This window comes from Pocillopora verrucosa, chromosome 4, assembly GCF_036669915.1.
Source record: "Pocillopora verrucosa isolate sample1 chromosome 4, ASM3666991v2, whole genome shotgun sequence".
Lineage (NCBI taxonomy): Eukaryota > Metazoa > Cnidaria > Anthozoa > Scleractinia > Pocilloporidae > Pocillopora > Pocillopora verrucosa.
The window spans coordinates 16,552,713-16,568,040 of NC_089315.1; the positions used below are offsets into that span (position 1 = coordinate 16,552,713).

The 15,328-nt window shown below is 40.2% G+C and overlaps 2 protein-coding genes and 1 pseudogene across 2 annotated transcripts; 1 reads left to right on the forward strand and 2 right to left on the reverse strand.

Moving 5' to 3' along the window:
• Positions 1-1,038: 1,038 nt before the first annotated feature.
• Positions 1,039-6,763, reverse strand: LOC136280321 (uncharacterized; annotated as a pseudogene).
• LOC131772623 (uncharacterized) lies at positions 6,708-9,287 on the forward strand. The gene is made up of 3 exons (XM_059088576.2): positions 6,708-7,526; positions 7,722-7,909; positions 8,056-9,287. The coding sequence occupies exons 1-3, from the start codon at positions 6,937-6,939 to the stop codon at positions 8,967-8,969; spliced, it is 1,692 nt and encodes a 563-aa protein (XP_058944559.1). The 5' UTR covers positions 6,708-6,936; the 3' UTR covers positions 8,970-9,287.
• A 148-nt stretch (positions 9,288-9,435) lies between these two features.
• On the reverse strand, positions 9,436-11,701 carry LOC131799949 (uncharacterized). Its single transcript, XM_059117650.2, has 2 exons — positions 11,577-11,701; positions 9,436-11,435 (listed from the first exon to the last, which is right to left on the reverse strand). Exon 2 carries the CDS (start codon positions 11,421-11,423, stop codon positions 9,726-9,728), a length of 1,698 nt encoding a protein of 565 aa, XP_058973633.1. The 5' UTR covers positions 11,424-11,435; positions 11,577-11,701; the 3' UTR covers positions 9,436-9,725.
• Between the last annotated feature and the right edge of the window lie 3,627 nt (positions 11,702-15,328).

A 15,328-nucleotide genomic window follows, 5' to 3' on the forward strand; every position in this document is an offset into this window, starting at 1 on the left:
ACTTCTCCGTATTGCACTCTATAACCTCTATTGCACTCTATAACCTATTTATGCATTCATCATTGACCAATCAGAAACGCGATATTTTGTTGAGTATATAATAATAAAAGTTATCCTTAACAGTACACAACGTATAAGGTTTCTTGTGCAAGTAAGTTCACAGATTTAGAAAGAAGCTCTTCACAGGATATATTTGGTATAATATAGGATCTTAAAACCCATAGATATTACTTTGGGCTGTATATGTTGCAAAATGGTCATAATCTCCGCCATTGTCCGTTTTTTTCTTCTGTAAATGTGTTGGTTACACGTTGCAGTACGAATGAAAGAGAACATCTCATGCAAATTATAACTGTTTGGTCACTTGGCTCAGTCTGAACACTTCATTTACTTCAGCCATTTGGGTTGTCTTCATTGGTGCCTTTATTGATGGGGTCATTGATTTATTTAGACCATTCAGGTACTTTTTATTGGTTGGGTTATTTGTGCTATTCATGCTGGTTGGATTATTTGAGCCAAATAAGTCATTTGTTACCTTTGGATTACTAGACACTCATTTGCATTACTTGATTCCTTTGTGCCTGCTTGATCATTTGTGCCAAATGGCTCCTTTATGTTGGTTTGGTCATTCTTTCCAGTTTATCTCTTAAGCAGAAGTATCATTTACGTCTGCCTGAGTTTGAGAAATTTTAGAATAATGGCAACTTATTACATTTTGATCAATCCGCACAAGTAAATGTTTTTTCAAAAGCTGCTATCCTCACAAATCCGCAATAAAACTTCACTTTTGAAAACTTTTGATAAAAGTATAGATCTCTTATTATTTGTTTCGATAGGTGGCTTTATAGGCTCTTTCATACTTTTCTTAATGCATCAAAAATCTAAGTTTTTTTTATATGAAAATACATTAATGTGGACCCAGGCATCTTACAATTTACTAATAATGTAAGAGTAAGTTACAGGTTTGAGAACATGCTTAACTCTGCCAATTCCTAATTCAAAGCAAACTTAAACAGATGTAATTTTTTTAATCTTCTTTTAGGCAAGGTTTGCTCCAAGTTCAATAAAGATGTCCCCACACCAGGCCAAATTGTCCACAAAATCAATATGAAATGTGTTGAGGCAAGGCGGCCACCGAGAACCAGACAAGAATAACAGCTGTGATTTGAGTAAAAAGACACAGTTGATATGATTTCATTGACTTGCTATATTTAGGTTCCCACACAATTAGACCATGTAGTTGTTGAAGTGATTTTCAGTTCAGGACAATTCAAGTTTCCTGCAGTAATAACTACTGTTACAGAGTGACATGCCTGACGTTGCCAACCAACAAACCTTATTTAAAGCACATCAAATTTTGCTTGATGGTCAGCGATCCTCTAATTGGATTCAAACATGAGAACCATTGTATTTGGAAGTGTACCATGAAACAAATTTGTGCTCCCTTATTGGTTAACTTAAAGCAAGTTTGTTAGGTGGCCACTGTAAGATGTATCACCCTTTAAGATTATGAGATAGAATTTTATGAGATTTTAGGCTTGTATTTAATTATTATAACTTTTATATATATTTTACAATTCTTCGATGTTTTATAAGAGACACAACCCTAACATTTTTCTTCAGAGTTGCTAGTTTTGTTGATAGTTGGTTAAGTGTGCAATATCCATTGAGGACAGAATATAGAATTCACGTGGAGAGTACTTATAGTATTTTTTTTTGATCGTCTAATGTATTAAATATGTGCAAAGAATGCAAAACTGTGGTTCCTGTTTCCATGTTCTGAAGGCTCCTGATATCTTAAACACTTTAGGGAAAAATTGTTAGAATAGTTGGAGTTCGAGGTAACCACAAATAAGTTACTTTTGAAAATAGTAAGAGGTTGTAGGTATCAGTGAGTGAGCTCTGTTTGGAAGAAAACCTTAAACACAGAAATAAGAGGTAGCCTCTCTCAATATCTTTTGCCTTTTTGAGCGATGAGATTGACTACTGGTACATTTTGACCTCTGGACTGAGCATTATATTTCATTATTATTATTATTATATTATATTTCACCTCTACAGTATCAAGAGTCCAATCTCTGTTATATAATTGCAACTGGGAAAATTGACTTGTAAATTTTGGAACATAAACAATGCTGTCTTCTTTATGCAGGAAACTGTATATTTCTGTTAGTAAGTCAACTTCATCATCAGCCATGTAAACATTCTTGTAAGGAGGGAGAGCTTCAGTGAAATGTTTATCCACAAATGACAAGTGAAAAAGATTAGGTCCAGTGTAACCTTTCAAAATAAGGCTTTCTCTATAGTTAGCTGAGGAAACACCTTTCTCTTTGACTAACCCCAAAGATCCTTTGGAAGTAGCTGGTAGCATGTCTTCAAACCCATTGAATTCTCCTGGCCAGAAAATGCTACCCAGTAGATGCTGTTCAAGAAACTTCCACATTAATTGCACCTCTATCTGATGATTGTTTACACGTAGTGATCCTAGAATTCCATTGTAATGCTTAAACGAGAAGCACCAGAAGCTATACACACGGCCAAAATCAAGATCACATTCACATAAATGACAATGGAGATGCATACTCGGTGAATACCTGATAAAACATATAAATTCTCCAGAGCTTGAAAACACTTGACAGACAGTTCATCAGCAAGTTTGACCTGTGATATTGGTATTATAGTAGAACAAATATTCTGGAGGCTTTCACAAACAACTTCCAACACTGCAAATGTCTGTCTGGGAGGATGTCTCTTAGAGCAAACATATCAGAGCCCAGTTTTTGAACTGGTCAATAGTAAAACCTTTGAAGCTTGATGTTATTTTGGATGGAATTTGACAAATACCAGATGGTGCCCTCAACTTGTTTATCCTTTTCTGAAGATCCTTGAGTTCCTCATCACCAAGCAAGTATTTTTCCTTACAAATTTAAGCATTTTTTAAGTAGTCCCCAACATCAAATTGTGCATGAGGTCACTGACAGGAAATGAGATGAAATTAAAAGAAGGATGGTAAATTAAGGAAGAAAAGCGTACTCCACATTTGCTTCCTTTTTCCTAGGGAATTTCTTTTTACACTTGTTACAACCCATTGTAGCACTGAAACTCAAAAAGCCACATAGCTTGCGAGATGCTGGGATGTCACAAGTCACACAAAGTACAGCAAGATGACAAAACCTTGGTCTAGTGTTGGGACAATCTAGCCAAATACCATCCCTGAAGTCTAATAATTCATCAGTAAGAGGGCCCAAAGAGGAATTGACATCTTGCACAAGCTCCTGAGGGCCAGAAATGATACCTCCAAAAGCTATCTTTTCTTCTTTGTTTCTCTCATCAGGAGGCAAGTTTAGAAAACTGAGATAAAGAACCCCTACGCTGTAAACAGAATCTTCATATGGCTGAAACCAGTTGAGGTTCAGCATACATCCAAAAGTATCACGACCATTGAAAAATGGGTGTCCCTCTGCATTCTCGAAGTTTTTTCCAGATTCATCCATCATAAATATCCCTAAGAGATCAGGATTGCAAGGTGACTTTTTGTACTCTTCACATTTCTCTGCAAAGCTGTGTCAATTCAAAAATTCTTGAAGTGTCTTCTTCACATAGCAGAACACCCTCTTCGCTTTCAAGATAAGACCCCCATTTTTTGACCACACAGTCTTAAAGAGAGAAGCCTCACAGGTTTTCCTTCGAGTTCTCCTTCTGTGATTTGGGAAGTCACCAAGTTTACAATGTTCTCCTTTCTTCCTTCCATTGGTAAAGATACTTCAACGGTATATTTAATCAAACTGCCATGACTTGTAACTTTGTCTGAAACTAAATCATCCTTGTAAAACTATACAAAGGTCATTTTTTTTGTCATAGATATACGAAAGAAGAAAGAGTCATCTCAAGGATGAAAAGGAGACCTGTGCTTATCTTAAATTCACCAAGGAGCTCATGTTGACAGACGAAGATGCCAACAGTAGTGAAAAAGAAGGGGGCTGGGTTTCAAGGCCCCCCAGATACTAAAGTCAAGTGCTGAATAACTTCTTTAAAAAGAACAAGAGAGATAGGAAATCGAAACACCTGGTTAGTGAAAGCTAACGATCAAAATAACACTGGCAGTTTAGAACATACAGCTACACAACAATTCCTTTAAAACAGGGAAAAAACATTTTCATACAAAAAGTGATATAATTGCTTTATTTCTGCAGGCTTGATAAGAAAAGCCATAGGGCAGAAAGCTCTGTCAACAAGAGTCAGCAGCGAACCAATTCAAAAGTAGGGAAGGAGACAGATAAGGAGCCACCAGTTGGTACGCCCAAATGGGCTCTCAACGAGGGGTGAAAGGGCAGGCTAGAACAAAGAGAAGAGGAGGAGGCGCAGAAGTATATTTAATTTTTAGTGCATTTAACTATTGAAAAAGGTAAAAACAACAAAAATATCTTGAAAAGGAACCTATTTTATGTATATCTTTCTTTAAAAGCAATCAAAACCTAGAGGAAGATATGTTAACCATTCTAGAGCTTTCTGGAAAGAAATCTCTAGTTGGTTACATGAATGCGGTATTGAAACGCTTCCTGATCTAACAGATCAAATTAATATTATGTTTGGCTTATTTGATGTTGATAATCACTTTATGCTTTTAAATCACATCATGTTAATAGCGAAGCAGACCATCTTTCTCTGCAGACAGAAATCTATTACCCCAAGCTTTATTATCTTCCTCGCGCACCTTAAAAAATTTTTAGAATAGAAGAATACCTAGCTAAAGAAAAGAAAAAACTAAACCTGCACTTAATGAAATGGGAAAAACTTTTACAATCATTCAGTTGAAATAACTTTACCTTGGGTAGCCTTGTATTAATATTTTTGTTTATTTATTTATTTATTTACTGACCTTATACAATTTTATTTACTTTATACTGCTGTAATTTTTTTTTTTAATGTAAAACGGAAAAACACAATAAAATATAAAAAAAATGTGAAAATTAAAAAAAAAAAAAAATACCCTGATGTGTACTGATAATTATACCTTACACATCCTTATATTTACCGTATACAATTGCATATACTGACTGTATACACCTCAAGGAAGGGTCCCTAAACAGAGTACTTTATGCAATATCCATCCCTGACGGTTTCTTCCGCTCAGACGATAAAGTGCGTGGTCGTTGCCATCGCCATTTTATATTCGCCAGTTACCAGCAGCTCCAGTTCCTGGCCTGAGCAAAGAGCTGGTACATTGATGGCACCTTCAAGCTGTGCAGACAACCATTCACCCAGCCCCCCACCATCAGCGTGTCCATAAAACACGAGGATCACGCCAAACAAGTGTGGCTGTAATTCATGCTTATGTGAGGGAGGAAGATTGTACCTCCTCATTCAGCTCCTAAACAGAGCGGCCAAACTTACTGTCCTGCAGATCCGCCTTCTTTCTAAACGGAAACTTAAGAGAAATCAGCGATGCAAGTACCGTGAGCTGCAGACCAAACTGTTCAACTTGTGGGACAAATATGAGGCCAATGAACAGTCCACCAAGCGGTTGCTGAAAGCGTGCTCTTACCTGAATGCACCGAGGGACTAAGCTGAAAAACCATCACAAACAAAAAACAAATGGCTCCTTAAGGAGCCACCAAATAAAATAAAAGCAATGATCGACGATGTAATACATGCTAATACATAGAATACACAGAAAAAACTAAAAACAAGACAATTCTTTAAATAAAAATAAAAAATCCTAAAAAAAGCCGAAGAATTTATGCAAACTTAAGTTTATCCTCATTGAAACTCGTTATCTTTTCTAAAAGCCATCTCACATGAGCTACCTCACACAATGACTCTAACCATTCAATTGCCTCAAACAAAAAGTTCACGACAATATTTCACTAATTTCTTACATGGAATGAAGTGACTTTCGTATAAAGCAAAGTAACTTTGTATAGAGTGAGGTGACTTTCAATTATGAAGCAAACTGGCACTTGGTTGGAGCAAAGTGACTGGGGGCAAAATCACCATGGGGCGAGATGACCATAATTCCGCCACTAACCTGAGGTTACCTAGCCGGCTCTTTAACCACCCTTTCAGAAATGCTATTTTAACCCTGTGTTAATAAACCTGTGTTAAGAAATTTAACCTTTAGTTAGCCCTAACCCGAGGTTAGTTAAACCGGTCTTTTGAACAACCTGGCCAACTGCATAGTCATGCTGACATGCATACCATAGAACTTCCTAGAACATTTCTTCAAGTCACGTAGTTATTACATAATACTACTAAAATAGTTGTTTTAAAAGCTTCTGGAAGGTTCCAGACCACTTTGTGAATGTGTAAAAGGACTCAGGTATGTAGTAGTAGCAGTTGTTGTTGTTGGGAGTGACTGACTGTTTAGAAAGCTGTGGGGTAGGACAGGTTGGACCTCAGCCTACCACGGGGACATGGACGACCCCGCCCACCAGAGTCTGGGGTGACACCTTTGGCAAGTGTTTACTGCCCCGCAGCCACCCCTGCTAGGGTTACAGCACAGGGCAGGTAGAGCTTGCTAGCCTGGAAAGGCAGTTTACCTAGGGGAAGGAAAACCCTTATCCCAAACCTCTGCTGCCTTGCGGCTATATCCACACATGGAAAAGGCTTCAGGAGTAAACCTCGAGGAAAAATCCGGAGTTGGAGTCCCTAAGGCAGCTCGAAGTTGAATACCTGCATCAAGAGTCTCCGATATCGAAACGCGCGCAATGCATTCTGGGATCGTCTCATATAAAAAGTGGGCACCAAGCGTGACAGCGGCCATCTTGATAACTAAAGCATCGTCAACATTTATACACTTTTACCTCGCGATTTTACAATTTTTTCCAGTTTAAATTAGATCATAGTTTGTATATAGTTTTAATAATAGTTTGTATATAGTTTTCACTAGTTTGTATATAGTTTTCATATAGTTTTCTCGTCGTTTTTGGCGTGGAAATGAGCGAGACAAGTGAGCTTTCCCTCGAGGAAGTCAACACATGGAAGGTGGACGCTCTCAAGTTATTTTGCCGTAAACGAAATCTTAAAACTTCTGGAGCTAAAGCTGAACTTGTAGCCCGTGTGTTTGCAGCATCGGAGATGGGAATCCAAGTACAAGCATCGGCTAAAGAACTAATGTGCATCACGGAGTCTGAGAGAGCGAAGCTATTGTTTACTCCTGAGGGCAGCAAGCTTCCCGATCCTCTTGGGCTAAAGGACGGATGGATTGATGAAAAAGATGGGCTAACATCATGGCCTCCTATATTTCTAAGTGACATTACGAAATATCTGATGGCTGATCATCCTGGAAAGGATATTAAACTGCACGAACGGGTCATGAATGAGTACAAAGAGGGGAAAGCATACCGCTTATTTGACTCGGGCTTTCTGAAAGAAGTTTTCTACCATGAACTAGAAAATATGGATTTTTGCTTCTTGAAAGCAAAATGTACGCATTCGATGAAGGTTGGTGATACACCACATACATCATGGATTTGTTCAAGAAAAAATGGAGAGATTATCAGTGCCTACTGTACCTGTACTGCTGGGTATGTTAGACTTTCTGTTTTATAAGACTTTAACTTGTAACTGATGCAAAATATAAGCCTAAAATATCATGTTTATCATATACCTCGATTTTATGACTAATGTTGTTGGTCTAAGCTCAATATATATTATACTTTAGAATGTTTAAAATATTATGTCTATCATATACCCTAACTATTTGTTATTTCTTGTTTCAGTATGAGTGGTTCTTGTATTCATGTGATGGCACTGCTGTTCAGAATTGAAGCAGCAAACCGTAATGGTATGACAAATCCTGCATGTACGTCCAAAGAGTGTGTGTGGAATGTTCCAATAGGAAACAAGACTGTAATCAAGCCCTCTAGAATTTGTGATATGGAGTGGAAGGCTTCAAAGCTAAATAAAGGTATGTTATTATGTTTAAAATTCTAAACAAAGTATTTACAGTATGTATACTGGATAGACATAAGTGTTATCTGGGGACATAAATAAGAAAGTTCTTATTAGCTTGTAACCTAGCAATTAATTTACTTTTATTTTGTGTTTTTCTAGAGACGACCAGACCTGCCATCGATAGTCGCCGAAAGTTATTCAATTCACATGAAGAGTTGAAGCCCCTGACTCCAAAAGGAAAGAGGAAGTCGTTTTATAATAATTTGAAGGACTTGTTGCCAGAATCGGCATTCATCAAATTAGCAACGGCTGAGTTTGAGGAACCGTGTTCAACTTCCGTTACAATAGAAATTAATACTGAAGTACCTGAATGTGTAATGCCTAAGTCATCAAAGAAAGACTTAAGTGCTGATGATATACATCTGATTGAACAAGGCACCATTGGTCAGTCTGAGAATGAGGCATGGCACGATTACAGAAAAGGCCGATTAACTGCCTCTAATTTCTATAGAGTGTACACAAAAGTTGAAACCCTTAAAACTAAGGGGGGTGATGCACAGGAACTAGTGGACACAATCCAGGGTAAAAGTAATGGACCGTCGGAACATTTACCTGCTCTAAAATATGGAAGAAACATGGAGAAAGTTGCTAAGGATAAGTATGTGAAACTGTTTCAGAGGGAGCACAAAGATGCAAAATTCAGAGAGTGTGGACTATTTATTGATGAATCTGACCAATTCATTGGAGCATCCCCTGATCTGCTTGTTGAATGTTCCTGTTGTGGATTAGGGGTGCTAGAAGTGAAGTGCCCTTATTCTATTGTTAATGATTTACCATCAGAAGACAATCTTTCCTACCTGGTAAAGATTAATGGCAAAATTGTCTTGAAAGAGAAGCATGCATATTTTGCACAGATACAGGGACAAATGGCTGTGACAAAGAGAACATGGTGTCACTTCCTGGTCTACACCCAAAAGGGTTATCATCTGGAGCTAATCAAGTTCAATAATGATTACTGGGAAAAGATAAAGCAAAACCTAATTTGGTTTTATAATAAGTATTTAAGTGAATGAATGCTCGTTAATTATAACTTGATACAAAACTTTATTTACATGGTGTAAACACTAAAAATACATTTGTACATTTTATATACAATTTAGAATTTTTACAATTTCATATCTGGAAAAACTGGTCTGACAGTTCTAAATTGAACTCAAATAGTCTCTGAATAGAACAGTAAAATTGTCTGTTGTGGAAACTGGAATGGATGAATCAAATCATGAAATTTTATACAAGTAATGCATTGACCACACTTCAGTATGATTGAAAATGTTACAGTTTGATATTGTTTGCAGTTATATATATAGTAATAATAAATAATATATTATTTATTTGTGTTCAGCGACACATGAGCTGTGAAATGAAGAAAAATATTTACAAATTATATCTAATGATTGTAATCACTCTACCAGAATAATTTTTCTCTTGTGAGGTCCTTGTGGTGCAAATAATATAACAGTTCTTATTCAGAGTGCACATACTTAATAGCTGAAGCATTAAATGGTACTAAATCATACTATTACTTAATTTTCTTGTTATGTACCATTATCAACACTATTTAGTATTATTTGGTACCATTTGTATGAAAGATTAAGTGATTGCACTCTATACTAGTTGCTAGTAAAGTAGAGCAGAGATTTTGAATAACATTTAACCTAAGAAAGAACTTAGACTAATACATATTGGTATCCTCTAAATTTATGAAGTTTATATTCTTTCATGGGTTAAATGCTGTCAATCTTTTTAGCTATTTGTACATTTCTTGTTAATCATTTTTTACCCAAGGGTCTATACAAGTTACATAAGGCTGCACAAATAAGTACAATGTTGTCTATACTGCCAAGCAGTGATATTGGTAGTTCATGCTTTATCAGTCTAAACGTCTTCAACCGTCTTATTGCTTGCTCAACAAAGATTCTAAGATTTGCAATTTCTTTTGTTTTAGCAACTTCAGCTTTAGTGAACTGCTCTTGTCCACGTTTACCAGGGGGGATGTGTAGTCTTGAGCTTCTGATTAAGAGGTCTTCAGCAATTGTGAATCCACGGTCTGCCATCACTTCATCGCCAGGTTCAATGATATCATAAAATGATGATTCTCTTGTCAGATGCACATCTGAAGTTCTCCCTCCCCATGCTTTGGATAAGAAATTGAAAAAACCATGTGGTGTTATTGATACCAACAGCTTAGCAGTGTTGTGATGCTTGTAGTCTGACCACGTAGCTGCTCTAAGGTTTGGGTCGCTTGGGGTTTCAATAAATATTTCTGTGCAATCAATGATGTGGCGTACATTAGAGTAGCCTGGCTTTTTAAACTTTGCGGGCAAAGTTGCTTTCACAACATCGATGGAGGGATTGTAAACCAAACATTTAAGTTCACTTGCTAGGATTTTCACCCAGGTAGTAACAACATTTGTTACATTTGTAGTTGAAATTCCAAACCTCTGTGCTAAGTCAGCATTTGTTGATCCAAGTCGAAGTTTCATTAAGGTCAAAAGAAACTCATCTTTTTCTGACAAAGCTCTTTTAGGGCCAAACTTATTTGGTGTTTTTTTGAAGTTTCTTCCTTTTTTAGTAGATTTTTTTGGGCCACTCCAGTAGTTTACTTTTTTAATGTTTCCCTTCACTACTTCAAACAACTTATTGAATACTCGTTTTGATGGTAGGCCGGTTAGTAGACGAACAGATGAATTTGTTTTCAAATCAGAATGTTCTAGTCCCTTACGCTGTCTGGCCTTGAGTTTTATCTTACATGCTTTGAGTTCACTTTCAAGTTCTTGGAGTTTTTCTTTGAGATCTTTGATCTCATTGAACTGCTTGAGTCTTTCCTGCAAGCATTTTTCTTTCATACAGAAGTCAGGATCTTCTAGGTTGTACCAGCCAAACGAATATGCATGATCGTGAGTGATATGGTCGGGTCGACCGGCAGTAGTACAATGTTCTTCTTCTGTTATAAACGAGGAACTACTTGGTTCTTGAATCACAGGAGCATCTTGACTATCATGTGCATTATCTTGAGTATCATCTTGAATATTATCTTGTGTGTTATCTTGAGTATTATCTTGAGTTCTTAAACGTTTCATTTCTTCTAGTAATGATGATCTATCAGTAGGCGGTTTACGGTTACGAGTAGACTTTGTCTCGTAGCCCATTTTGAGTACAGGATCAGGGTTTTCTTTCGTGGGTTTCCCATCAACAAAGTGCTCATTGCAGACTCTCGACGAATTATTAGGTTGCCAGACTTCTCCTTTCGGGCCTTTTCTCTTTAGAAGATGGATCCAGCGCTTTCTACCCTCATTGTTTTTGCGTTCAGTAGGGAACGGAAATAGCTTGAACGGCAGCGGACAGTCACATGGCGGAGTGCCGTGTAAACAATCGTGAACTTCGCATTGCTGTGAAGCCCATTTCTCAAGCTTTTTCCCACTGTTATGGCACCCAAATACTGCACAATTTCTGTGCCCAAAGACCATGTCATTAAACGGCTGCAAAGTAATAAAAATACGATGAGAATCTTTGACTTTTGACAGTTCTTGTATTCGCGAATGTCACTCGCGCGCAGGATTGAATCTACTACCATTAAAAGCTTAAAAACAGCTAAAACAAAGTTAAAATTTGTAACTTACCTTTTGAATATAATACCCACGAAGATTATTTTCCAGTTGATATCACTTACAAGAACAAAAAGACTGTATTATAGATAAAGACACGCTTCAAAGAACGCATTGAATACAGAGACACACGCCATATTGTCACGCTTGGTGCCCACCTTTTTTGTGAGACTATCCCAGAATGCATTGCGCGCGAATTACCTTCCGGAACTCTTGATGCACGTATTCAACCCGTGCTGGCAGCTCCTGCGACGGCACTGGTCCCAAATTGTAACGACCTTGTTGTTCCTTTGGCCCCATCAGTGACGTGGAGAGGGGGAACATGTTACATGGGCAACAGCTTGTTCTCCATAAAACACTGCCCAGGCTAGCATCCGCCTACACTACACACCAACACACCTCGCACTACACCTGGAGAGGACACTCCAGCTACGCCCATGGCGTAGACACAACACGGAGAATGGCAGTTTACCGGTGATAAGCTACTGCTCGATTGGCGTAGAGTGAAGCGCCAGGGGTCGTTCTCCTCGGTGGGAGGGATCTTCGAATCCCACTGGACAGCTACCGCCCGCCTCAAGCTGGGCAGCCCCCAGTCAATAAGGTGCTGTCCCGCCACGGTTTGCTTTCTTCATTGGGTGCATGGAGATTAGGAGATATCCAACAGGCAGACTGCAAACTTTGCACCAGGCAATAACAAAAATCATCAAAAGAAACCAGTCCTGAAACTAGGCTGCTGGAACGTTAGAACAATACTGACGGGCCTCTCAGAAGACCTTCAGGACGTCAGCGACTCCAGGAAAACAGCCATCATTAACGACGAACTTAGGAGGCTTAATGTGGACATTGCCACCTTACAAGAAACACGACTTGCAGACTCTGGAAGACTGAAGGAGAAAGACTACACCTTCTTCTGGCAGGGGAAAAGCCCCAATGTACCGCGTCAGCATGGGGTGGGCTTTGCAGTGAAGAACAACCTGCTGAACATGGTAAAGCCAGGCAACAGCGGCTCAGAGCGACTCCTCACTCTCTGCCTGAACACCACGGCAGGCCCTGTAACTCTCGTCAGCGTGTATGCTCCAACACTCTCTGCTACACCTGAAATTAAAGACGAGTTTTATGATCAGCTCACAGCCACGATCAGCAACATCCCAAACAAAGAACAACTTATCCTTCTGGGCGACTTCAACGCCAGAGTAGGAGCTGATCAAAGATCATGGCCTTCTTGCCTTGGAAAGTTTGGCATAGGCAAGATGAACGACAATGGCCAGAGACTGCTCGAGCTATGCACCTATCACAAACTCTGCATAGCCAACTCTTTCTTCAAGACCAAACCTCAGCACAAGGTCTCTTGGAGACACCCGCGCTCAAAGCAGTGGCATCAGCTGGACCTTATCCTTGTCAGACGAACCGCTATTAAGAACGTCCTCCACACACGCTCTTACCACAGCGCGGACTGTGACACAGACCACTCCTTGGTGTGTTGCAAGGTTAGGCTCCATCCGAAAAGGTTCCACGGTGGCAAGAAGAAAGGGAGCCCTCGTATTGATGTCATTAAGTTGAGCCAGCCTGATCTTAAAGAGCAATTTGCTGAGAGGTTTGAGAATCATCTAGCAACATTACAGTCAGGGGACTCCGCAACTGAGAAGTGGACCACCTTACGGGATACAATGCACCGCACTGCCTTGGCCACCTTTGGAAAAAGTACCTCGAAATCGCATGACTGGTTCAAAGCTAAATCCGCTGTGATGACCCCCATCATAGAAGCAAAGCGTGCTGCTCTAACGGAATACAAGCGATTACCCAGCGAGAAAAATCTTCAGATTCTCCGAGCTATAAGGAACAAAGTCAAACACACTGCAAGACGCTGTGCCAACGACTACTGGACCGAACTCAGCGAAGCCATCCAGACTGCAGCAATTACTGGGAACATAAGAGGGATGTATGAAGGCATCAAAACATCAATAGGTCCAATCCAGAACAAGACAGCTCCCCTTAAATCCACCTCAGGGGAAGCCATCACAGACAAGGGACAACAGATGGAAAGATGGGTGGAACACTACTCTGATCTCTATTCAAGACAGAATGTAGTAACATCATCAGCCCTTGATGCCATAAAATGCTTACCTGTAATGGAAGAGCTTGACAACGAACCCACTAATGACGAACTCAGCAAGGCTATCAACAGCTTGGCCTCAAGGAAAGCTCCAGGCAGTGACGGGATCCCCCCTGACCTGATCAAACACTGCAAGACTACACTATTACAGCCTTTACATAATGTCCTATGTGCGTGCTGGAAAGAAGGGGCTGTACCACAAGACATGAGGGATGCTAAGATCGTTACCCTCTACAAAAACAAGGGAGATCGCAGTGACTGCAACAACTACAGGGGCATCTCCTTACTCAGCGTTGTGGGCAAAGTCTTTGCTCGGGTTATTTTGGTAAGACTTCAGAAACTGGCTGAACGTATCTATCCAGAGTCACAGTGCGGCTTTCGAGCAGAAAGATCAACGATAGACATGGTATTCTCCCTCCGCCAGCTTCAGGAGAAATGCAGAGAGCAGCAGATGCCTTTGTACATTGCCTTCATCGATCTGACCAAGGCGTTTGATCTTGTAAGCAGAGAGGGTCTCTTCAGAATTCTATCTAAAATTGGCTGCCCCCCTAAACTACACAGCCTGATTGAGTCCTTCCATGCCAACATGCAGGGGACTGTGCAGTTCAACGGCAGAACCTCTGAGTCATTCAACATCAACAGCGGTGTCAAACAGGGCTGCGTACTTGCCCCAACCCTTTTCGGAATCTTCTTTGCCTTCCTTCTGAAACATGCATTTGGCGCATCGAAAGAAGGGATCTACCTGCATACAAGATCAGATGGCAGGCTTTTCAATCTTGCCCGTCTCCGAGCAAAGACCAAAGTGCGTGAAGCCCTGATAAGAGACATGCTATTTGCTGACGATGCAGCAGTAGCCTGCCATACTCAGCAAGCACTTCAGTCACTCATGGACCATTTCTCTCAGGCCTGCAAAGACTTTGGGCTTACCATCAGCCTGAAAAAGACTAAAGTCCTGGAACAAGGAACAGAAACACCACCATCCGTTACCATCGACGATTACCAGCTCGAAGTGGTCCATCATTTTACGTATCTAGGCTCCACTGTCACTGACAATCTCTCCTTAGACTTCGAGCTCGACCAGAGAATTGGAAAGGCGGCTGCCACACTTGCACGCCTCACTACACGTGTGTGGTCCAACCCCATGCTCACAGAGAAGACCAAGATGGCAGTATACAGCGCTTGTGTCATCAGTACACTGCTATACGGCAGCGAGACAGGACGATGTACGCCAGACAAGAAAAACGCCTGAACACCTTCCACATGAGAAGCCTCCGCCGCATCCTGGGAATTTCGTGGCAAGACAAAGCCCCAAACACAGAGGTCTTGTCTCGTGCGGGCCTGCCAAGCATGTCAACCTTACTCAGGCAACGTAGACTCCGCTGGCTGGGCCACGTTCATCGCATGCCAGACGGCCACATCCCCAAAGACTTACTGTATGGTGAGCTAGCCACTGGAAGTAGACGCAGAGGACGCCCACAGCTGCGATACCGAGATGCTTTGAAGCGTGACATGAAGGCTGTAGGAATTGACACAGAGACCTGGGAAAATCTCGCAGCTGATCGGTCACAATGGAGAGGAGCCGTTACAAGGCACCTCAAAACAGGAGAAGAGAAGCTGACACAAGCTGCCACAAGGAGGCGGACCCGCAGAAAAC

Excerpts from the sequence above, each read along its gene's own strand:
- LOC131772623 (XM_059088576.2), top strand. The coding sequence starts at position 6,937 with ATGAGCGAGACAAGTGAGCTTTCCCTCGAGGAAGTCAACACATGGAAG. Across the intron at positions 7,527-7,721 it reads TACTGTACCTGTACTGCTGG|TATGAGTGGTTCTTGTATTC; the intron begins GTATGTTAGACT and ends TTCTTGTTTCAG. Across the intron at positions 7,910-8,055 it reads GGCTTCAAAGCTAAATAAAG|AGACGACCAGACCTGCCATC; the intron begins GTATGTTATTAT and ends GTGTTTTTCTAG.
- LOC131799949 (XM_059117650.2), bottom strand. The coding sequence starts at position 11,423 with ATGGTCTTTGGGCACAGAAATTGTGCAGTATTTGGGTGCCATAACAGT.